Below are 25,333 nucleotides of genomic sequence, written 5' to 3' on the forward strand. Positions count from 1 at the left end.
GCCAATATTATCAACCTTTTGAGTCATTCTACCACAGTCCAAGGGATCCAGCCTCCCCAAGGCCCAGCAAAGAGACATTTTTCTGATGAGGACTTCTGAGCCACAGGCCTTGCTAAAGAGAACGCGCAGCTTCTCAGGCCGGAAGGCGTTTTGTGGCTGAGTGTGATTGAAACAGAAGTTGCTTTGTGCGCGCGCACGCACACACACACACACACACACACACACACACACACACACACACGTACACATCAGAGTAGGGAAACCGTCATTTTCCTACTCACCCTCTGATATCAGCCACCTTCTCTGTAGCTACAGTTTCTCTTCACTCACATTAATCCCTGGCGATGAAAAATGAACCTCTCCCCCACCCGCGCTGCTGCCTTTCGCCTCACGCCCCCAGAGAAGCATTTCTTCATGAGGCAGACGGTGAAGGTTTTTTTCCAAGTCACATGATCCGGGATGCAGGGGGAGAATCCTTCTTGGAACAGAGACGGGCCCAGAACCAAATCAGATGAGGAGAGATAAGGTGTGATGTGGGGAAGACTATATAAGAATGGACGCAGGGCTGCAGCGAGCACTCAACCCACTGGCCCCTTCTCAAGACACAGCCATGCATGTGCCCGCAGGCTCCGTCACCAGCCACTTGGGAACCACTAGCCGCAGTTATTTCTATTTCACCACGGCCTCACTGGCTCTGTGTCTCGTCTTTGCTGTGGCAACCATTATGGTGCTGGTAGTTCAGAAGACGGTAAGTGGACTTCTCTTCTTTGCCTTTCCTTTCTGATTTATGTTCAGTTTTCTCCAGAGAGAGACTTGGAAATAAACTTAAAAAAGAACCTGTATCATGCAGAGAAAGGGAGCAAAGAAATGGGAACTTAACTCTCTCAAATAGTTTGGCTTCTGGAGAGAAAATTTTGTTGAGCCATCATCTCCAAAGTTTCCAGGCTCACAGGAGCCAAAAGAAGGGAGAGGAGCTCTTAGCCTGGAGAAATTAATATTTAAATGTTGCTGAGCCAGAGCAACATTCCTATCAAGGAAGGAAGTGATAAGGAAACTTGGTAACACATTTGTACAACTTGGTGTCATGTCTTCAATGCCTTCAGACCAGATTCCAAGGTTCTCTGTTCTCTGTCTAAATGTTCCTGAGACTTCGGAGGCCTCATCCAATGCTAAGAGCTTTTTTTAACCTGGAGCTAAGTTTCAGAGGCCAAAGTCTATAAGGGAAAGAGGCAAGAGAGAAGACCAGGGCTTCTTAGAGCTTGGGCATTTCAGCGTTAAAGCTCACGAGACAGACTGAAAGCTTCCTCCTGAGCCACTGCTTTGAAGAGCTTAGCTCTTCCACAAAAACATAAAGCACAGAGGCAGAACCTAGAGATGTTTTTCACATCTGTTCCCTTGAGACTGCTCAGAATTCTAAAACTACAAGCAATTACGGGTACACACTGTGAGGCCAAACGGTCTCAGGAAATTCACCTTTTTTTGAAGTAAATGGTGAGATTTATTGTGAAAACAGAAGAGATGAAGGAGGAAGCTTCTTTATATTTTAGGAAATTGGTGTTTACAGAGAATCCACCAGCATGTATTTTATAGAAAATACTGTACTGATAGTATATATTGCTCATGAATTTTTTAATGAAATAATTTTGATAGTTTATGAACTGTACCCCCCATCAACCTGCCAGAGTAAGTACATTTCTATTATTCCTTCAAAGCTCCCATTTTTTATGGTATTATAATCCTGCAGAATTTGTTCTGGTTTCCTTCAGTTGTCTTAGGCTGAATGCTCTTTAACTTACTGATTGCTAAAAAGAGCGGGGCTTTAACAGGCTTTGGTATCTGTTTCTCAAGTGTCATCAAGCTTGGAAATTTAAATGAAACTTCGAGGCTCATATCTCCACAAAAGTGAAAGAAAACAGAATTGCTAGCGTTTGCGATTTAGATTGTAGAATTTATGAAGGTCACCATTTGATGGGCTCATCTGCATCTACTAGGAATAAGATGCTTGAAAACATCCTAGGACACTTTTTTTTTTTTTTCTGTAGAGGCTCTATAATTTCCATAATTCTAATCTGAAGTAAACCAGAGGTGTAACATTTTATAGCAACAGCCAAAGCAAAGAAATTAAAGTGGTCTTTGAAAAGTTCTGTAGTTAAAGGTTGCAGCTAGAACTGCTATAAGACAGAGAGAGAGAAAAGGAAGGAAGGAAGGAAGGAAGGAAGGAAGGAAGGAAGGAAGGAAGGAAGGAAGGAAGGAAGGAAGGAAGGAAGGAAGGAAGGAAGGAAGGAAGGAAGGAAGGAAGGAAGGAAGGAAGGAAGGAAGGAAGGAAGGAAGGAAGGAAGGAAGGAAGGAAGGAAGGAAAGGAGAAAGAGATGATGGGGGTATAAGGTGTGGTAGTAACATATAAAGCTAGAGAGAGCTCCAGAATGGTCCTTATTCAAATCCCACCTTTGTATGAACTGATTCTTTCCATGAAGGAACGAGAGTGGATATTTCTCCCTCATTTTTGTAAATGTGGAAAATGAGGAACAGAAAGGGGACAGGGCTTGACCTAAGTCGTCCTGAGAAAGTGGTAAAGACTGCTTGATTATTTAATCAGGACACCATTCCCTTTGATGATACAGCCAGCCACAGAAGCATGAAGAAACTCTGTTCCTGCTCTTCTCTTGGGCACGCCATCTTCTTGGCATCCATCTCCTTGACTTAGCCTCACGTTGGGATATGAAAAGATTCACTTCAAAGTCTGATTGTCGGCTTTGGTGTACTGTGATTTCTTAGCCTGAGAAATGTCAGTTACTTGCGTAAAAGAACTGCGACATTAAAAGTGAAGTGTTTTACACATACCATTTCCGATAATTTGTTCAGATATTAACTGTTAGAAGAGCTAAGAAGAGAGAGTTATCCCCTTGAGCTTGAGTTACCAGGAAAGGCTTCCTACAGGAGGAGGGAATGCAGGCTGGCTTCAGGACAGGTACAAATGACAGTGAAGAGACAAATGAAGAGACTCTGACAGGACTTCTGATAAAGAAGTCAATGGGAGATAACCAAGGACCTTAACCTCATATCCCAATTATTAACAATGGAATGGATTGGTGGCCACATAGCACTCTGCTGTGAGGGTCGATCGGGGCAGGGGTGAGAACCATGAGAACGGTCCTGTTGGCCTAAGAGGTCACGGTTCTAAATAAAAAGGCACATGCACAGACAAAATTTAAAACAAGCTTAACTCATAATATATAATAAGCGATGGAAGGTAGGCACATAGGGCTACCATGAGACCACAAGTTAAGGAGACAGAACATTTTCCCAGGCAGATCTAAGAAAAACTTCACTGGAGATTGACATTTCAGTTTGGCTTGAGAAATGTGCACAGTTTCAAATGGGTGAAGGGAGATTAGAGGAGAGAGCTTTCCTGGCCAGTGGAACAGTGTGAGAAAAGTGATGGAGAAGGAAAGTGAAAGGCATGTAGGAAAATCAACAAAGATCGCCTTGAGATTTGGCTTGAAGACCAAATAACTCCAAGGCCAAATTCCTTGGCGGAGGCAAAGAAAGAATTAGGTTTCAACCTCAAATACTTGCTGAGCATCTGCTGCGTATAGGACATTGTTCTAAGTAATGGGTACAGAGCCTTGATCAAAGCCAACAAAATCCCTGCTTTCGTGTTACTTATGGAACTTATTGCCTACTGATGTCTTAAGTCTCTGTGGTGGCTGTATTTTATTTACCTTTAAACTATTATATTTATTTAAAATATTCTATTCTTGTGGTTTAAGAAAAGTAAATAGTAAACAAGGGAAAAGAAAGAAAAATAGAAATCTCTCACACTCTCCCCACCCAACCAGCAATCCCTCTTCCCTGAGATAATGACCATTAACAGATTCTTCCATGTCCTTCCAAAAATCTATGCTTCTACAAATATAGAGTATACACACGTCATTATAGTAAACTCATAAATTTGCACCTTGCTTTATTGACTTGACAGTATATCTTGGAGATCCTTCCATGCCAATACATGGAAGTCCATCTCATTCTTTTGAAGAGTCACGTAGTATTTTACTGTACTTCATATTTCACCGCGCCTAGTGAAGGACACTCAGGTTTTCCTCTAGAAGTTTTGCCCACTGTGCACATCTGCAAGTATATCTGTGGGACAAATTCCTAGTGGTGGTAATATAATGTGTTTTTCATTTCTATAAATTATGTAAATCAGCTTCCAAAGAGATTGTACCAATATACTACTCTTGAGGAAGTAAAAGTCCTACCAACAAAGAGACAGATCTTCATGAGAAAGACAGAAAATGGATTTCTTACTGAGTAAGCACAACAGAGTACCTGCATATGTGTCAGGATGAAATTTCACACAATTCATACAGCAAAGAACGAAAAACAACAAAAAAAGAAAAATAATAAAATTTCTCATATCTCCTCCAGAGACAAAGGGTTATATATAGATTTATATAGGCTACAAGGTTGACACCAGAAGTGTTTACAGTTCAAGCGGCTCTGAGGTCTTCAATCTTAGAGACATCTCTGTTACAAACCAGGAGCCTGGACTTATCCAACCCCTAGAGAGATCCATTTACAGTCCACATGGTTAGCAAGGGCTCATTATGTCCTCTAGAAAGAAGAGAAAGCAGCTGCCTTCTTTCCCTTTATCAGCAAAGAAAATTCCTTTTTAAAAAAATTTATCCTTACAATACCACTCTACTTCCCCACCAAGAGTGGAGTATAGGGGTAGTGACTGGTGGTCATGGTGGTAAGGTTTTCTGGTTTGCTTTTCAGCCCAATAAAATATAGGGGAGAATTGAAATGCCCTGTGATTCTTCTCTCTACCCATGTTACTCTCTCCAATGCATTCAATTTATCAATCCAAAAAAGGCCACTGAAAATCTTCTCCGGGGAAAGCCCTATGCTGGGCTGTGAGGGAAGGACCCAAGTGGGTAAGGCAGGACCCTTTTCTCCGAGAATCTCTAAGTTGGAGAAATGAGGCCCAAACACTCAAGAGACTGAATTTGGGGCAGAATGGCACTGAATGCCATACCAGAGGAGAGGAAGACAATTTCTGCTTGGGATGAGGGAAGGCTTTGCAGAAGAGCTTAGAAGGGAAGCTGAGCCTCCTCCAAGAATTAAAAGGATCATGTCTTATGCCCAAAGTTTTATTTTGAAAAACTTTAAACCTACAGAAAAATAGAATGGTAAACACCCATATAACCTCTCACCTAAATTCACTGTGTTAATATTTTGCCATATTTCTGCTCTTTCTATATATATGAAAGTAAGTTTCAGATAGTGTGACCTTTCACCTGCATGTATTTCAGCACCCATTTCCTACTTACTGCAGTGCCATTATCATAGCCAAGAGAGTTAATGTTAATTTGGCAATATCACCTTATTATAATATATAGCCCATATTTTAATTTCCTCCACTTGGTCAAAAATGTCTTCTACGGCTGTTGCGCCTTGTTTTGTTTGCTGATCCAGAATCCACTCTCAGGTTATCTGCTCTAATCTAGAATGTTACTATTTAAAAGGTGGTCCTGGGAGCTTGTTAGAAATGCCAAGCCCCATTCTAGACCTGCTTTTTAATAAGGTCCCTGGTGATCTATACACACATTAAGTTTGAGAAGCACAGATCTAACAATCTCCTCTGCTCTTTGTTGCTTTTCATGGCATTGACTTTTTCAAAGGGTCAGTTCTGTTGTAGAATAGCTTACGTTTTGGAACTGTCTTAGTGTTTACTCGTGATTATATTCAGATGAAACTTTTTTGGCAAGAATAGTACACAGGCGATGTTATATACTTCTTACTGCAGCAGAGCTAGAGGCATATATGTCAGGTTGCCCCATCATTGGCAATAATGTTTAGTCACTTGATTCACGCGGAGACCACTGGCTCTCTCTTTAGTAGAACACTTTGTTCTTTCTTATTAATAAGTAATCTATGGGGTAATACTTTGAAGACATACCAATATCCTTCACTCCACATTTTTGGCATTCTTTGATGATGACCCTCATCTGAGTCAGCTAATGTACTGAGGGTTGAAGAATGATAATTGCCTAATTCTATCATTCTTGTTGCGTTTATTAGCTGACATTCTTCAATGGAGAAGAGCTCTCCATTGGAAGGATGGTGGCAGGTGGAGATGGTGCCGGGCATTCCAGGTGAGGCAAGAGTGAGGAGACGCACAGCCTGGGAGAAGGCGAGCCCAAGTGTGAGGACAGGAGTTGCAGGGCCAGAACAGAGGTCAGTCCGGACTGCACGGGGGAGCAGCAGGACTTAGAGCTAGGTGGCAAGAAGCATTGATAGAGGAAGATGAGAGGATAGGAAGCCACCCTATCAACAGACTAGGAAGATTTCCTAAACGCATGCATGAGCTCAGCTCCGCACTCAGCCTCCAGAAGCCATTCCCCATTCCTCGGGGAAGGAAGGCCTCAGTATCCTGATTGCCTGTTGAGTAACGTCTTTAAGCCCTTGTTTTTCAAAGTGTGGACCCTGGCCCAGCAGCACAGGTATCATCTGGAAGCTCATTAGAAATGCAAAACCTAAGGGCCCATCTCAGACCTACAGAATCAGAATTAGCATTTTAACTAGATTCCCCAGGGGGAGAAGCACTGCTTTAAGCCACTGTATTCCAATGACCACTTTCACTAACATTACCAAAACAAAGGCTGTCAAGGAAAATTTTCTATGACCTTCAACCACTTTCTCATGGAGTCTCAGGAGAATTTCCTGCCCCAGCTTCATCCTGCCCTACCCTAGAGAGGCAATGTGGCTTGGCATTGAAGAGCATTGCCTTCCAAGTCAACACGCCAGAGTTTGAACACTTTCCTTGCTATTCACCATCTATGGGACCTTCTATAATCATTAAGTCACTTCTCTAAGTCTTAGTCAATCACTAACTCTTGGGGTAAAGATCAAATAAGATAATGCATGTAAAGCATATAGCCCCCAAGGATTAAGCACCCTCATTAAGTGCTTAATCACGTTCACTGGAAAATAAGAGAGGCATTCCTGGCAAAGGTCTCCATGGCCCACCTTACAAGATGTGAGGCCACCTGGCATATTCCAAATATTAGTTCCTTTTGGCCACTTTCCATCAGAGAGGGTATCTTTTTTCAAAGTAAATTTGAGAGCTGACTCCCCTGATTTTCAGCCCAGATAAAATATAGGGGTGAATTGAAATGCCCTGTGATACTTTGCTCTGCAAAAAAGAAATAAGACTTTCAAGGTATTGAGGCAAATTAAGCACCTCATTAGGAGTAACCAAAATAACTACAGTTTTCAAGTACTTGCTAACACTCTATGTATAATATCTTATTATGTCCACAACCCAGCGGAGGGAAGCATTATTAGCCCTGTAATCACAGTGATGAAAGGAAATGGGAAAACAGACTCCTAGGCAGGGAAGATGATTGGAACAGGCCATTTCACCTGGAAACAAACAAGTTAAATGTGACAGCTCCTCCCTCCACACACAGAAACATTGTTGAGGGTACCCATTAGACACACAGATTCTGGGGGAAAAAAGAGAGAGAGAAGTACACTTAATGAAATGTACCTGGTTGGTAACCTCGGAGATGAAGTTTCCTGAGCTACTCAATGGAGCTGAGAATGCCAACTTGGGAGGGTCCATTTGCTTGTGTCTATGTCTAGCCTATGTACTGTTTACCACAAAGCCAAGTTGCTAAGCAAGGTAGTTCACATTTCCCCAGCCAAGACCCGGATCCCCAGGCTAGGTATGGGAAAGAATTCTAAGACTGGGAGGTACCTCACTAAAGAGGAATAGATAGATGAACAGCACTGAGCATAGCACCTAGGGTATAAAGGGTCCTCAGCAAAATTTAAGTCGTCATCTCTTCATATCCTACTTCTGCACCTCCAAAAACAAGGACTACTAAGGGATGGGGGGGGGGGGCCGGGGAAGAATGAGCTTTTCTATCCTTGGCTTCTGAAGATAGCATCTCTCCTGGGGCATAGAGCCAGGGAAAGAGCACTGGAGAATTTCAGTCTGGGATCTGGGATTCCACTGACTCATGAGTGTCTCAGTCTCCTTGCCTGTGAAACTTAGCTTGATGGACTAAAGGATGTCTTGGTTCCCCACTGGCCCTGATTCTCTGATCTCATCTACCATGGGTAGCCAAGGGCAGCTATGGAGACCTGTCCTCATCCCAGGAGCTCTTCAAGATAGGAATAATCACACTTCTGTCTTGGATGTCATGGGTCCTGGGTGAAGGTTCAAGCAAAAGGATTCTTTCCTGTACTATGAAGCTTTGTTTCTGACATCCTCCTGTCTGAAGCTAGAAAACCAGAAAGCCCTCAAATGGCAGAGACTCCCCCTGTACCCTCAACCCCCATGTAAATTAGATCTCCTTCCAGATATTATCTCTTACAACCTTTCTACTCAAATTGTGTCCTGTGGGCCAGGAGCACCGATGTCACCTGGGAGCTTGTCAGAAATAGACTCTCAGGCTCCACCCACACGTGCTGAATCAGCATTTGCATTTTAATGAGCTCCCCAAGTGATTCATACACATGCTAAAGTTCAAGACGTTCTATTTTGAAAAACTCTGCCTCTCTCCTGGCAGCTCTTGCCGCAACTTGCAATTCTAGTTAGATATTTACTTGTATATCTTAAATGACTGCTTTAATGATCGAGCCATAAAATCCACAGGATGTCTTCCAATGACTAACTTAGAGCCTGGCACACACCAGGTGCCCAATTCAACATGTGCTGAATGTATGATTCTCTGGTATTTCCCAACTGCCAGTGGCCGCTGCGATGGCTCCACGGGGACTGCTGCTCTGGCAGTCTCTCACTGTCCCTGGACATGTTCCTGGGCAGCCAATGAATTCAACGGTCTTAGCACCACATTTAAACGTAGATGTTCTTCTTCACGTATTTGCACATCACTCTAATCGACGGGCATGCTTGGCAGTAAACTAGGTGTTTATTATAAATTATGAAATGCTGTTTGTCGTCTCACAGAGGCAACCGGGAGGGGAATTTTGTGCCATCAGGTTCTCCTTTGAACTACATGTGCAACTGAGAGACCACAAATGTACAGCATTGTTAATTAGGTTAAGAGCTTTCAACTGAAGCAACAAAATCATAGACTGTTAGAGCAAGGAGGAAAGGACCTTGAAGCCAAGTTCACGTCTTCTCCCTGATAAGCTGAAGCTCCCAAATCGATACTGACTCCCGCCTCCAGATCAGTGCTCCGCGGGGCTCTGCCTCAGGAGTCTCCCTGGGACTCACTGCCACACATCTGGCTGGAGAAGAGAGTCACTGATCAGGAGAGCCGGCAATGGAAGGCAAAGCACAGAGCCCCTAGAGCGATGGTGGAATAAAGAGAGGACTCCAGATGGTCCTAGGTGTTCATGCAGGACACTAAGAAAATAAGGTGTGGGAAGCTGCACACTTCTTGCTCCGTTAGAAGTTGGGAAGTTGTTTTCATCCTTGTAAATGCTCACATTTCTCTAGGTCTTTATTAATATTTCAATCCAATGCCCTATAGGAGATCCTGACCAGGAGAGGTCAAAAGATAAATAAGACACTTCATTCCTATTGGCAGGACAACTGAGGGGTGTCTCTAATGGCTGAGGTGGGGAGAAGTTGGGGGGAGACCGGGGAGGAAGCTAGTCTCTGGAGAACTAGGGGTGAAGAACTATGCCCACCTGCTTCTGTTGCTCAGAGCACCTCAGTAAGACCTCCTTTCATCCCCTCCACTCCCCAGCCTGGAAGCCCTCCCCTTCAGAAAACAATCCGCTATCAGAGTATCTGCTATCAACCTCTTACTTAACTATGTAAATATTTATGCATATATTTATGCTTATTATAGAATAAATAACATAAAACATGTGAATATTAAAATAAATAATATACATTTATGCTTTTTATGTTATATATTTATAAGTATTTAGATGTTACAGTCAAATATAAACTTGTAATAAATCCATGAGAGCAGGGACCCAATTTAATTATTTTTGGTATCCTCGCAATGCTTGGCACGTGAACGTTCTATTAATTCAGAATTTCCAACCACAGGAGAAATAGAAATTACCTTCCTAGGTATGTTTACAACATACTTTCACTGTTTGCTGAATCAAACATAGAAAAAAAACCCCACATATATTTATATAAAACACTTGTTTGCTCTTACGTTAATCAAAGCAGGAAAAAATAACACATGTGGTGGTGAAAACAAAAAGCTCTGGACTGAAAGTTGAGTTGCAGATTCTAGTCCCTGAACTGCCATAAACTTTACCTCTCGGCCCCCCGTTCCTCACATGTGAAATGAGGATAGCAATCCTCCAGTTGTGTTTCTGATAAGCAGGTTGTAAAGCAAATGGATGAGAAAGCCCACTGTAAACTAAGTCAGTGAATGAATTTTTTTTAAATCTAAGAGTCAGATGGAACATGAATTCTAAATTGCATAATACTTTGAGGACAACCAAAATGGAAAAGAAAAAGAATAGCTGTTTCAATCTGATGACACTCTCATGCTGCTTTTTTTTTTTTTTTCCTCTTTCTTCTCTTCCAGGACTCCATTCCCAACCCGCCGGACAAATTCCACCTTAAAGGAGGTAAGACTTTGGAATTAGGAATAAATGTGCAGGGACGCATCCATATCACATCACAGATGATTAATAGCCAGAAACATCATGATAGTGTCCAACAGGAGAGTGGGCGGAGGGGGGCCGTCAGGGCAGAGCTGATGCTTCTCCATTCACCTGAGCAGCCTCTGAACTGCACTCACCTCCCCACAAGTTCTCCCACCAGCCCTCAACTCTCCCACTAGTGAAAACTGTACCTCTGGCATAGGCTGTCACACGGACACAGAGAGGAACACAAGGCAGCGTTGTGTTAAGAGCTTAAAATCTGGAGTCAGGCAATGTGGGTATGAATCTAGGCTCTACACCCCACCTGAGAAACTCAGGTCCTCATCTGTGAAATAGGACGAATCATACCCACCTCATGAAGGTATTGGAGAAGCTGTCAGATCTCTTCCAGATATTGCTTGGCACGGTGACCAACACATAGTAATCATTAAATAACTGGTAACAGACAAAATGCATAATGAAGCTGAGGGCTTGTGAAACAGACCTCCCCACCCCTCATATTTCCTATCACTGAAGTCACTAATTAATGCATTGTCTCTACTAGGCCCAGACTGGTGATATGCAGAGTTAGGTTGACATGGAAAATTAAAAACTTTGGGATCATCTGATGAATGTTTTCATTGCACAGAAGAGGAAAAGTAAGACCAAGTGAAGGGTCTTGTTCAGAGTCATATGAAGTCAAACCTAGAACCCAGATGTCCTCATCTCTAATCCAGTGTTCTTTCAACCCAAAATCTTTAGCCCCATCTCAGTCCTGTAACCCTCAGAACCTAGCTAGCAGCTGGATCACCAGACAGCTCAGACGAAAAAAAGTAAAAGAGAAAGAGTGGGTCATTATAGGCACCTGGATAGAGACACCAGGTCATGCTTGGGGCCAGAGGACGTAAGTGTCTGGACACAGCTTCTCACAGCAGCAGCCACCACACTTGGAGTTTCCTTCAGGACACCCGTAGTCATGCTTCTCCTGCTATTTGTCATCCAGAGACTTAGAAAGTAAGGGCAAAATCCCCTAAAAGGAGCAGCATTCTGGATCTTTCAAGGCAGACTAGTAATTACAGCTTTGTCAACAATAGCTTAACTTTGGCTGGAATTACTTAGCATGTGACCTCAGTTCCCACAATGCCTCTGTAGACAGTCACACTGAGGTAAAAAGGAGATGGCATAATGCAGAGGTAAGCAAATTTTTTCTGTAAAGGGCCAGAGAGTAAACATTCTAGGCTTTGCAGGCCGTAAGAGTCCCTGTTGCGAGTCCACTCCACTGCCGTGGTGCAGAAGCAGCAAATGAGCAGGCATGGCTGCGGGCCCACAAAACTGCATTCGCAGAATGAGGCGGTGGTCCGGATCTCACCCACAGACCAGGGTGTGCTGCCCCCCACCATGGAAACAGTACCGGCTTTGGATTCGGAACACGGAAGCTTGCAAGAAACCAAACACACTGAGTAAATGTCATTTTCCCTTCCCCCGTCCCACTGTTCCACATCCATCCAGATTTTCCAAGTTTTGACGAGAACTTCATTTTTCAAGACGGGGAGATGGATCTTTAGGGAGAACATGACCCCAACGACAAGGACAATTTTGATCAGGCAACACGACCTCAGCCATTCTGGGTCTCAGTTTCTGCACTTCCATCGTAGGTCACCAACTACAGAGGTTCTAACCTGATCCCCCTTTTCCCATGGCCAACTATGCTTTCCTCTGAGAGCACCTCCTTTTCCACAGTTTTTTTTTTATTTTTGGCTGTGTTGGGTCTTCGTTGCTGCACGTGGGCTTCCTCTAGTTGCGGCGAGCGGGGTCTACTCTTCGTTGTGGTGCGCAGGCTTCTCATTGCGGTGGCTTCTCTTGTTGAGGAGGATGGGCTCTAGGCACGCAGGCTTCAGCAGTTGTGGCACGCGGGCTCAGCAGTTGTGGCTCACGGGCTCTAGAGCACAGGCTCAGTAGTTGTGGCGCATGGGCTTAGTTGCTCCGCGGCATGTGGGATCTTCCCGGACCAGGGCTTGAACCCGTGTCCCCTGCACTGGCAGGCGGATTCTTAATCACTGAGCCACCAGGGAAGTCCTCTACAATTTTTTGGTATTAAAATGTCCTTTCTTTTACAACATGAAGCTGATATAGATGGGAATTAAGTTGGTTTGCTTTTAGTCGGAGTTATTTTGTTTGTTTGTTTGAATGGTCACAAGGCAAAATAATAAGCTGCCCATTGTATACTGGTAACCGAATTGACATTTTGGAGTAATTATTTTGGTCCATAAAATTCAAAGTTTTGGAAGCTGTGGACTAGATCAGTTACCAGATCGCTTCTTATATGGGCCATCACTGTAGATATCAGAACACAAACTAATCCAAAACCAACTGCAGTTTACAATTCAATGTTTCTGCAACCAGGTAGAAAATGCTAATAATTCTCACCAGGGCCATGAAACTTTCGTTAAAGACCTTCCCACACCTCCCCTGGATTTATATTAGCCTCCATCCTGTAAGCAAACAACACAGGGATTAATAGTCCCATTTTGCAGATAATGAGCTGAGGCCCAGGGAATCAAGGTGACTTGCCCAAGGTCATCTAGGGAGTGGATGGCAGAGCACGAATCAGAATCCAGGGCTCCTCTCTAGCCCCCGCGTGATGTGCTTCAGCCATAAAATGTCAGTGACCTACTGTGCGTGGTCCCTAGCTTTCTCCTGCTTTTAGTGCAAGTTTCCACTTCTCTTAACTTGGCAAACTACAGACACAGTAGCAGGGTGAGGTGGAAAGAACACTACCTTGGAGCAAGGCCTGGGCTCCAGAACTGACCTTCACACCAGCAGGCTGTGCTTCTCTGGGCAAGTCTTTCCTCCTCTTTGGGTCTCGTCTATAACATGACAACAATGTACTGAATGAACTGGAAGGGCCCTTCCAACTGTGATGCTTTATGATACTCTAATCTTTCATTCATTATGGAAATACAGAAAAGTCTAAAAAGATTATTCCTAATAACCTTGAGGAAGTCTGCATACACAGCCTTCTCCCCCAACAAACCCCTCTTAAACAGGCAGAAACAGCAAACCCCCTTTTGAAAAACCATTGCAAGACATTCCAGGCAGAGAGGCATCGTCCCCCAGAAACTCCAGGGAGGAAGCCCCAGGGGTCAGCATGTGGTTTGTCACGGGGCTGGAGAAGAGCAGAAGCCAGACGCTTCCCAGGGAGACCTCTGCCACCAGCTGATGGAAACTGCCCACCATCAGCAGGAAGCCAGCAGCAGCCCAGAGGCTGGAAAACAGGGCCATGTCCGTACACTAAAGTAATGTAACACAGGATGACACTTAGCTGCAGGGAAACCAACGAAAGCCAAGCCTTTTTTTGTAATGAAAAGATGTCTGAGTCTCAACACAAGCTTCCCGCTCCCAACCAGGAGACTTGTCACTGGCAGACTGCTACCTCACACACACTCCATCGTGCCTAGGACTCAGTGGCCCATGCGGGGGCCCAGCCGGGACTAAGGGTAGGAAGGGCAATGGGAGGAGAACATTTTCCCACACGCTTCTCCTCTTCTCTGGCAAATGCAGCCACGAAGGACTCCTGCACAGAGCTACTACGAGGGTGAAATGGGACAGCAGATACGACCCTTGTCTGCCACATGGTCGAGCATGAGTGCTCTGGACACAGAGTCCAGGCGGGCTGGGCGACGGAGGCTTGTACTGCTTCTCGTCACTTCTTGTTCCAGTCTCCTGCCTCCACAGCGTTTTGACTCTCACCTATGCTCGTGTATGTGCCTTACTTGCCCAAACCCTGGAACACAGCCCCCTATGCCTGAGGTCCCCAGGGTTCCAGAAGCACCCGCAGCTGTGTGTAGCAAAGCTGACAGTAGCATTTAGGGTACGTGGAGAAGCCGGCGGGGCAGTGCCTTCCATCATGGAGGATGAGGCAGACTTGAGTTGCAGACCCTCTGTGCTCGTGAGGCTTCTGCGCCCCAGCCACCAGGGCCTTCTGGAGGGACTGCACTGCTCCCTGGGGTTCAGCCCTGTTGCCATGCTCTCCTTCTTCCCATTTTCACCACGCCTTCACTTCCCCTCACAAACTGCAGAAACTCAAATTCTACTGCCTTTACTGCAAAATAATTTTGGTCGCCTTGGTCTCAGCCCCAGGCCTTCCTAACTTCCCAACAACAAAATACCAATTCTTAGCTGTACTGGAGGAATTCTGTAGACAACCTGTAAGTCAGTTTTTCTCTTATTCCCTTACTAGGTATGTGTGAGGATCTGGTGAAGTGAAAATAAGAAACACTGATGGGTCACTCACTCCGTGCCACGCACTGAGCTGAGTGCTTCGTGATCCACGTGTACGGTCTCACGACAAGTCCAGGGGATAATCAGTAGCCCCTTATTATTTATAAGTAGGGAAACTAGAGCACAGAGAGGTTTACCGACTTGACTTGCCTAAGACTGCACAGCTAGCATGGAGTGGGGAGACCTCAGAAGGCAGGCTGACCGCCTTGGAGCCCTTTTGCCGAACCAGGATTGTATGGTCAGATGCTGAGTACAACACAACTGTGCTTCCTTCCGGTGCCCCTACCAGTCCTCCAAGGCTAGGAATCCTTCCAAGGCTCTCTGCCACTTCCTGAGCACCTGCTCCTGCAGCTGTCTTTCTTCTTGGCACTGAAGTATGCTCTCTGCTGTCGAGCTTTGAGACAGACAGGGCCACTAGCACAACCACACACGTGGGTTTGCACAAGAGGTGAGGTGGTAGGGGGCATGAAGGGCCCACGGCAGGGGATCTAGAGGCCAAATTCAAGCCCCAGGAGTCATGAGACCTGGGATGATTCCTTCCTCCCCACAGCCTGCCAGTTAGAAGAGTTTGTCTTTCCTGTGAATGTCACATGGCCCCTAATATCCCAAGGTTCCCTGGAGGCCCTGAGGAAGTGGGAACAGTGGACAGACCACATGAAGTGGTCCTGCACCCCTTCTTGCATTCCCCACCCTCAGCCTGAATTCAATCTCCAGCTGGGGATGAGGTACAAAAGGCAGAGAACTGGGTTGAACTTCGGAATACCTAGACTCCAGTCCTATGACTTGAACTCCCAGGGACTGGAGTTTCCTGTTTTTGAATATATCAGGCACGAGGGGGGCAAGCCAGCTGTCCTGACCTAGCATGGATTTTGCTCTGAATATAACATTCCAGGAATCAAGTATCTTAGGATTCTTTGACCATTTCACCATTCTAACAACTTGTAATTTGTGCATGGCTTGGCAAGCTACCTTTCTCCCCATCCCCTGCTAAAAAGAAGATGTGGGCATTAAAAGAGATCAAGTAAGTTAGCTCTCTAGTTGTAACTAGTGAACCCACCCCCAGGGAAATGATACAAGCTGCCCATCGAAGGCAGTGAAACTAAACCAAGGAGCTAGCTACTCACCAATGCCCCGCTAGCCCTGGTGTCACACACCTAGGATCTGGATGGCTGCAGCCCCACCAGGATGCTGCACTGGCAGCAGAAGAGGCAGGTAGAGAAGCAGCAGCCTCCTCCCCTAGAAAGACTGAAAAATAGCAGAGACCTCACTTCCATCAGGTGGATTGATCTGGATCTAGATTGCCCAGTCTACAAGTTGTTGTAGCTTATTTTTCCACAGTAAGTGGGGATACCCCTGCTCATGGGGTAACTGCTTTTCAGATAGTCACAGGCCTCAAAGAGCTTATTGGCTTCTCCATTCACTCTAAACCCATTCACTTAAAGCCCACTCTTAACCTGTCTTTTGGGGGTTTTTTTGGCCTCACTGTGAGGCACGCAGCATCTTAGTTCCCTGACCAGGGATCGAACCGGGGCCCACAGCAGCGAAAGCACAGAATCCTAACCACTGGACCGCCAGGGAATTCCCTTGGAGTCTTTTCAATCCTGACCTGTTGCAGTATGTAAGGTAAAACTATCTGACTTGATAGTTTTATCAAGCCTTGCCATGTGGCTAAAAAAAAAAAAAAAAAAAAAAAAGACCTCAAAATCCTAAGTAACCTTCAAGGGATTCAAATGAATTTCAGCTTGATCCCAATTTGTACTTACTGGTGGCTTTCTATGTGCTTAACACTGAGCATGCCGTAATGGCTATTCCCCAAATGCTGTTTGTAAATCCAGGGTCACCTAGTTGTCCTTTGTTTAACAAATAGCGCATCCTGGAGTTTCTCTGTTACTAGTTGGCCTGGTGGCATTGAGAAAACGGCTGAAATGACCCTTAGGTTAAGGATTCATTTTGATTCTGAATTCGACTGATAGCGGACTCTCCCCTAGATGTCACTGTTGGGACTCTCCTAGATATTCTGCCAAAGGGAGGAAATAAGAAGCCAGGACATGGTAGACGCAGAGTCATGAGGATGATTCCTCTCTTTCTTGGAAGGATTAAAATATTTTCAGCAGATGGGAGGAGGATTATTCACACTTCCCTGGGAGCATCAGATGGCTTCAAACACTTATGTACATAACTGAGAAACTTCAATCCATCAGATAATGCCATGAGCTCTGGTTTAATGAGCATTTCATCAGCCAGATCACTTCATCAGCTAAGCAGCACTGCTAAACTGTGCCACTGTAACAACTAGGGAAAGAGGAGTGGGGGAGGAAGGGGCCACCATGTGCTGTGCCGGCCACTTGATATCCGTAATCTCATTGCATCTTTGCAACATCCGTATACATTTGGGTTGTTACCATCCCCACTTCACAGATGCAGTCATTGAGGGTCAGTAAGGGAAAGTGACAGGTCTGAAGTTAAAAGCCTTGACCAGAACCCAGGTGCTCTCTTTGAGATGCACTGTGTTTGTTTTGCCCTGGTATCAACCTGGAAGGTGCCTGGCACTCAGACCACATACTTTCTGGCTGGAATGATAAGTGTGGTTTGTTTTGCCCCCTTGGGCATTGCTGTATCTTAATGGAGCTCTGATTGCCCCTGACTTACGACTTGGCAGTGTTCAGCACACCCGCCTGAAGTCACCTGCTGCCATTCTCCCAGGAAGAGGGAGCCCAGAAGGCTCATTTGTGCTTGTTTTCCCAGCACCACCAGCTATCTCATCAGTTTTCAGTCCAGCGTGTATGGTGGCCACAAACCCACTTCTTCCTACATTTAACCCTTCCTCCTACATGCAAAGACTGAAAAATGGGACTGAGCCCTGGACTAGGAGTCAGGAACTCTGTGCTCTGAACCCAGCTCTGCCACTAGCCTACGGTGGGGTCTTGAGCCAGACCTTCAGTCCCTCTGGGTTCAGTCTCCCCACTCATAAATCTAGGGTCTTGGTTAACTTGGCATCTAATGGTCCTCTTGGGTCTAATGTTTTGAGATCTCAAGGTGGGTTCCCATCTTCAGGTTGCCATTATTCTGACCTCTAGAACATGACCCTTTCAACCACCTTAGGCAACATCTCTCTCCCTATCTCTGTCTTACGTGCGCCTGTCCAGGATGGTTTCATTGGCACATATTTCTCCCCAGGCTTCCAAAAAAAGCCCAAGAAAGTTCCATGATCCCCCTAGAGGAGGCCAAAGCTTGGGAGAACGCTTACAAATCTTGCCCATCTGAAGGCCTTGGTCCTCAGAATTATTCACAGAGTACTTGAGTTGTCCAAAAGATGGAATGCCCCACAGAAGCACGGAGTCCTGGGTTTTGGCCCTGCCTCTGTCACTGACTCATGGGGTGACCTAGGACAAGTCTGCTGGGCGGGGGGTAACATTGAGGAACACACGTGTTACACAGTTACCAAGCCTGGACCAGATGAGTTCTCAGGGAACTTCCATTTCTATGAACCATGGAAACCGCTAACAGAACAAGGCTCTTCATAACTTCGACTGTCCCCAGACCTAAACTGCTCTGTTCTACTGATACAGCTGCCTGTAAATCTTAATATGTGAAGACAGATTCCTAGCTGGGGCAGAGCAACATGCCTCAAAGGACAGGCAGCTGGAGCTGGGGCTGACCTTTGGTCCCCACAGCAAGCCTGGTGGTGCATAGCTGCGCCTACACAGCCTGCCAGAATCAGCCAGAAGGGCCCTTCCGGGTCATCAGATTCATGCCGCTCTTCATCTAGCTAGGGACATGACAGCCCAGAGAGGGACAATCCCTAGACTCTAACTCCCAGGCCATCTACTCTGCCATGATTTGCAGATTGTTCTCATTTCCCCACCCTAGTGTTTAGTTCTTCAAACTAAACCCCTCGAGACAGCAAATCTGGTTGGGAAGTGAATGAAACGGGTGTGTTTTGCTCCCAATGTTCCCCAAATTCAAAATTCCAGGAATACTATAGGATTCCCGTCTCATAACCAAAAAAGAAAGTCAGAGCATGGATTCACAGGGTGATGAGAAGCCTCAAGCCACATGACTAATGACCCATGAGACATTCATCTAGGTCTTGACAAGAGCCTCCCGACCCTCACATCAGTCCAACACAACTTTGAACAGCACTAACTGGTCAAATATTTGAGCTGCCAGCACTGTGACTTACAGTGTGAGTTGTGTGTCCTTAATGAAGGTCTTCCCACTGCCTCATCTGAGAAATGGGAACAGGAGTGGTGTTAACCATTAGCTGAGTGCATCACCTCCTTAAACTTTCACGGAGCCTTCGTGTTTGGGCCCCAGAGAGCCGGCCCCCCTCAGCTCTGGCCCTCCTAACAGCCTGGGCAGCTCCCCTGGGCTCCTCTCCAAGTTCAGCCGCCCCATTCCACCAGGAGCTCCTCCGGTGTCCTGGTTTCCCAGCCCCTTCATTGAGCCGGCTCTAGCGATGTCATTCTTCAAGGGAGTTGCCTCTGTTTTCCCTTTCTCTTGAAACATCTAAAAGATTCTTTAAGAAAAACTAAGATACGCCATGGCATTTGACTTCAGGAAATGCAAATGCTTCAAAATAAGGTGTGTTTTTTTTTTTCCATCCTTGGGTTTCTCAGAATTACAACTGAGGTCAACCCAGCAAATATGCAAAGACCAAAGGGGAAATAAAAAAACAAGAACATGCATGTGTGAGAGTCAAGCCAACCTCAGGCTCGTACTTCTACAGCCACCCATTTACAGAGGCTCACCTGACAGATGCCACCACAAGCGACACGGTGTGAGGGGGTCTTCAGCCACGGAGTAGAGCCTGTTCCTGGTGCAATGTGCTGGCTTCCGCCAAGGGCTTGAATCTTAACCTCCCGTTTAATCTAACCTAACCTGCGAACCAATGGTAGACTGAGGCCAGGTGCTATTGCAGCCCAGAAGGGAAAGCAGGCCAAGACTCTGCATTCATCCCACTCAAGCCTTGAGAACTGAGCTGACACCCCCAGAGGGGAGTAAGAGAGACAGACTAGATGATCCAGTTCAACATTTGCAGAGCATCTTCTGAGCTGGCAGTGGGGATAGTTAAACAGCAGTCTCTGCCCTGAGGATTCACCATCTAACAGAGGAGGTAAATACCAAACAGACGGAGGGGTCAAAGAAGGGTTCCCAGAGGCTGTGCTTTACACAAGGGATAGCTTATCAGTGAAGAGGGGAATTCCAAGTGGAATGGAAAACCAACATGGTGTATTTGGGGGCACCCCAAGGCCCCAACCTTCAGTAAAATGGTCAAAAATCCACTCAGGCATTAGAGTCAGAGAGCCTGGGTTTGACTCTCCACTCCACCACTGACTAGCTGTGCGAATGTGAACGTTTTAAAGCCTCCGTTTCCTTATGTACAAGAGAGAGGTCATTAGAGTACCTTTCTCGTGGGATGATTGTGAGAATTAAGTAAAATAATGCATGTAACGTGCTTGGCACAGTGCCAAGGAAACAGCCCTCAGTCGATATGTATTAGCTATTATTATTATTATTACTAGCACTACTACTACTACTACTATTGGGACAAGTACAGGAGAGTACAGGGCAAGAGGGAAAGTGAGGGATGAGACCGCAGAATTCCGTAGCGATTAGAACACAAGGGAAAATGAATGCCATGTGGAGGAGCTTGGCCCTGATCCTGCAGTCACAGTAGTGTCAGAAAGGGGTTCCAAGCAGAGAAGAGATGCAGCCAGACGTGCCTCTCTGCGATTCCTTTTGACTTGATGTTCCACGTACCAAAAAGAGAAGGCTGGGCCAGGGGGACTCCCTACCAGTAGTCAGAGCACATTTAAGGATGAACAGCCCTCGAGAGTTCCCTGGTGGCCTAGTGGTTAGGATTCCGGGCTTTCACTGCCATGACCCAGGTTCAATCTCTGGTCAGGGAACTGAGATCCCGAAAGCCGCACCTCACGGCCAAAAAAAAAAAAAAAAAAAAGAATGGGCAGCTCTCATCGCCTCGTTGTTGTGAATGTGGCTGGACACACCCCGAGAGCGTGGGCTGCAGGCAGGACAAGAACGCTAGTTGGGGGATGCGTGAGAGATGGGATCAGAAGAACGGCAGCCGGCCTACCAGCCCTCCTCAGCCGAGAGACCTTCGGACCAGAAGCTCTTCATGCCTTGAGGGAAGAAAAGGGTGAAAACTGCCCCCTGCTTCTGCTGGAGGTGCCTCTAGCAGTGAGCTTGTTCAGACAGCAGAGGGGACTCTTCACTTAGCTTTCCACCACTCCAAGGACCCCACCCCACTTTAAGGAAGGCCAGGAGGGACCTTCTCAGGCCTGGACAGAGAAGGCAATGGGGAGGATGGTGAGCCCAACATATACTCTACTAGAAGATCCAGTGAACGAGCCTGCTAGGGTGTGGCCACTTCGACTGAATGGCTGCCTGGTCTCTGATGGATGGAATGAGTGATCATCTCTGGTGACACCGTCAGAAAGATGTCAGTGTCAGGTCTTAGACCTCCCAGTTTTACAGATTAGGGAAACCAAGACCCAAAGAGAAGAAAAGATTTGCCCAGAATAAGTTGAATTCATGAGTCTTTGAAGGAGATGTATAACTTGGTTCTTTGCATACAAAATAGTTACTATAATAAGAAGCTGAGCTGCCATCACCAGGGAGTATATTTAAAATATTTTTATTTCTTAAATTCCACAATGGCATAAACATTGTCTCTTTTCCTTGCCAAGGACGCTCCAAATAGCAGGCTCCCTGCTTAGATCTCTTTGATCCTCTATCCTCTTAAAATTGAGCACCAAGATGTGTTTATCTCCTTTGTCTAGCAACATGGCCCTGAGGAAGAAACCTGATTCTCTGGAATCATATAGACATGGGGGTGGATCTAAGGGTTTCCACCAACTTGCATGACCTTGGAGCAGTGGCCAGCTCTCAACACTGTCTAGGATTAGCCTTTCAGGGTTATTCTGAGAATCAGATTAGCTGAAATATGTATATTTCAACTAGTGCACTCTTAAAGGAAGGGTGGCAATAATTACTCCCAGCCTTAGTGTTCTGACTACCACTGCCTGGCTGAGTGACTGACGTGGGACAATGTACTTCATCTGTCTGGTCCACATGCTTTTCTCCATCTCTCAAAGGGACGTAATAATACCTCTCTCATGGAGTTGTTGCAAAGATCAAGTGAGGTGGCGTATATAAAGCAACAAGAATGCAGCTGGTACATATAGGAACTCAGGCCCTGTCTGTTTCCTCCCCCCAACTTCCACAGTCCTTTGTAAAAGCCCAAGTGGGAGCAATCACGCTTTTAAAAACCTTCTAAGGTACTTGACAGCAAAATGAGAAATAAACAGGTTTCCTTTTGTCCCCCAAATGGAAACAGAATAGTCATCGTCTCCATCAAAGGGTCACGGAGAAAGATCTGGCGGCTCCAGTTCCCGGGGCAGAGAGAGGCATTTAACACGGGATCTCCTTATTTTTAGGGAATTGTTCAGAGGACATCTCATGTATCCTGGAAAGGGCTGCATTCAAGAAGTCATGGGCCTACCTCCAAGGTCAGTAACCGCATCCAGGAACCCAACCACATGAGGGCCACTTCCTGTGGCCTTTCTGAAATTTCTAAGCCAGAGGTCACAAGTAGAAGCCCACGGCCATATGTGACCTGCATGTGGATTTTGTTTAGCCTGCATGATATTTTTTTGTAATTTGAATTTAAATGCTTTAGGGGGCGAAGGGAGAGCATTACTCTCGAAAGCTACAAGGTTCCCACTTCCTCAGCCTCATTCACTGTCTCAAGTTTGCGTCCCTGGCCTGTGAGGGCATTTGTACCTCACCGCACCACCCCTCTTTACTCATCCATCTATGGGCTGCAGGCCAAGTGTGCAGAACTTTTCCTCAGGCACGGGAAGCAGGCTCTTAATCTCTGCCTCTATCAAGTTATTCATAAGGGAGCCACAAAATTGCCCTGTGCCCAGATTGACAGCTTAATGGCCATGTTGGCACAGGGTCTATTTGCATATTGCAGCATGCTTCGGGAGAGAGGCCCCTTATAGATGAAATAATAAGAGGCACTTACACTGGAAGAGATGAGGTACAGAGGAGATGGCCGAGATTCTCTGAAATAGCCATTCTGCTCATTTAAAAGAATTCAATTTTGCAGTCAGCTCAGTTCTCATTCTTCAGCTGAATTGCAACGAGGTTTAAAGGGAAGCAATTAAAATGAACATGCCAGCTTCCCAATTCTGAAAGACACCCTGACAAATCAGTGCCGATTTTCACTTGTTAAGACTCAGAGACTTGGCTTCCGATGCCAACTTGTCAGCTTAGAGGGTCTGCTAATTCTTTGCTTTTCTATAAAACCCAGCTGGGAAGAGGCCCTCAATGTGCACTTGAGGGGTCTACAAAATTATGTCTGTCTGGCCTTTTAAAGAGAGGAAGACATTTAAAAATTCAGACAATGTTAAGGGACGTGTCTTAATGTGAAAGTTAACAAATTGAGATTCTCCTGGACCTCTTGATGCCTAAACTGTTTACTAATTGAACAAAGTTGAATGTTTTTTTCTCTGATACTTTGTGCAATGCCTACCAAATAGCAGTCCCCCATTGATCAAAGATTCCTTGATCGGTTGATTAAATGTCCATGATAGTCCAGAACTTACGGGGAATACAGTCCAGGAGCTTATAGTCTGAAAAGGGAAAAATAATAATTATAATAATAACAGAATGATACAATGATTAAATGGGAAACAGTTCCGTAGGAGGTAAAGGTCTAATACTGCGTGTGTTCTGACCCTCCAGCTTTATGCATTAGAGAAAAGGCAGGGGGTGGTTTTGTACCTGTACCTTGAATACTCAGTAATGCCTAGGAGTAACATGGAAGATATTCCAGGTGGTTGAACCAGCAGTCAATATTATAGAAAACACAGGACTTGAATGGGGAACCTTGAATAAAGACTTCAAATTTTCCAATCCACATCTGAAATTTGCCTAATAATTCTGAGGTTCTTTTGTCCTTCTCTTTCCAGTGTCAAAGCATATAAACAAAACCAAGTTGTCTTGGAACAAAGATGGCATTACCCATGGAGTCAGATATCAGGATGGGAATCTGGTGATCCAGTTCCCAGGTTGGTACTTCATCATTTGCCAACTGCAATTTCTTGTGAAATGCCCAGAACATTCTGTCGACCTGAAGCTGGAGCTTCTCATCAACAGAGATGTCAAAAAACAGACACTGGTGACAGTGTGTGAGTCTGGAGTGCAAACCAAAAACATATACCAGAACCTCTCTCAGTTCTTGCTGGAGCACCTCCAGGTCAACACCACCATATCAGTCAAGGTGGATAAATTCCAGTATGTGGATACAAACACCTTTCCTCTTGAGAATGTGTTGTCCATCTTCTTATACAGTAGTTCAGACTGAACCATCCCTCCTGGCCTTCAGGAAGAAAGCAACTCTCCACCACACAGCACTTCGTCCTTCCAGATACTTGGGGAAAAAAGAACACTTTAGGCCAAGACTGAAACCACAAAGGGAATTAAATAGTACACTTCTCCTTCTGTTTCTTGGGAAGATACAACTCTGGGTTAAAAAGAGAGTTTTGAGTGAAGTATCTTCCAGATAGAAGGCAGGGACGCAATGTGGTGCGGTAGGCAAAGCCACACACGGGCATCACAAGGGATGGGTTTAGGCCCAGCCCGATCACTAACTCACTGTATGACCTGAGCTAGTCCTTTCCCCTCCCTGGAACTCAGACTCCACGTCAGAAAAATCAAGGGTCTGAGTTTGAATCTCTCCAAAGCCTCTTCCGTCCCAGAAGATCAGGCTCCCTCATCACAGACCTGTGAACTAAGATTCCAGGCAATGTTCTCGAAGCCCCCGACCAAAGGCAAGTTCCCCGCACTGGCAGAAAACCTATGGTACTAGCAGTATCTGGCTGCGTGTCACCCCAGCAGAGTCAGGATTTGGGGACAAGGTTCAGGGCACCTTGACAAATGGTGTGAACAGTAGGATCTAAAGTGTGTAAAACTGACCATCCGGAATCTAATGCCTTCTGGGTATTTGGAAAACCACCTGACCAGGCTTGACTCCATTGCAGTTAAGACTGACAATAAGTCACCAACAGACAGCTTTTGTTTTCTGTCAGGAAAGTGCTGTGAATTCGGCAAGCGCTCAGTCCAGGTGATCAGTCATTTGCCCAGAGAAGAGCTGCTGCCATCGCCCACATGAACTCTCTCCCTGCTTCAGATACTCTCGGAGGGCTTTTAAGGCCCCACAGCATTGATGATAGACAGTGATGACTGAAGATGGTGAGAAGAACTTCTGAGCAGCGGCCACCCCCTCTCCTGGCGTTAGGCACGACACTTCAACCCACGTTTACCTTTGTCTTCGAAGGAGCACCTTGTTTGTTTGAGGGAAGGACCACTGACTTGAAATATAAGCCCGTGAAGTTATGCTTCCGAAGGAAAAGGGACCCTTAAC

The 25,333-nt window shown here is 45.6% G+C and overlaps 1 protein-coding gene across 1 annotated transcript; it reads left to right on the forward strand.

Annotated features, from left to right (window-relative positions):
* Window positions 1-553: 553 nt before the first annotated feature.
* On the forward strand, window positions 554-24,274 carry TNFSF8 (TNF superfamily member 8; the record flags this gene model as incomplete). The annotated part of the gene is made up of 4 exons (XM_082842437.1): window positions 554-748; window positions 10,539-10,581; window positions 22,338-22,409; window positions 23,880-24,274. 4 exons carry the CDS (start codon window positions 554-556, stop codon window positions 24,272-24,274), a joined length of 705 nt encoding a protein of 234 aa, XP_082698563.1.
* Window positions 24,275-25,333: the final 1,059 nt, after the last annotated feature.

Source organism: Leucopleurus acutus (genome assembly GCF_964270905.1).
Source record: "Leucopleurus acutus genome assembly, chromosome: 7".
Lineage (NCBI taxonomy): Eukaryota > Metazoa > Chordata > Mammalia > Artiodactyla > Delphinidae > Leucopleurus > Leucopleurus acutus.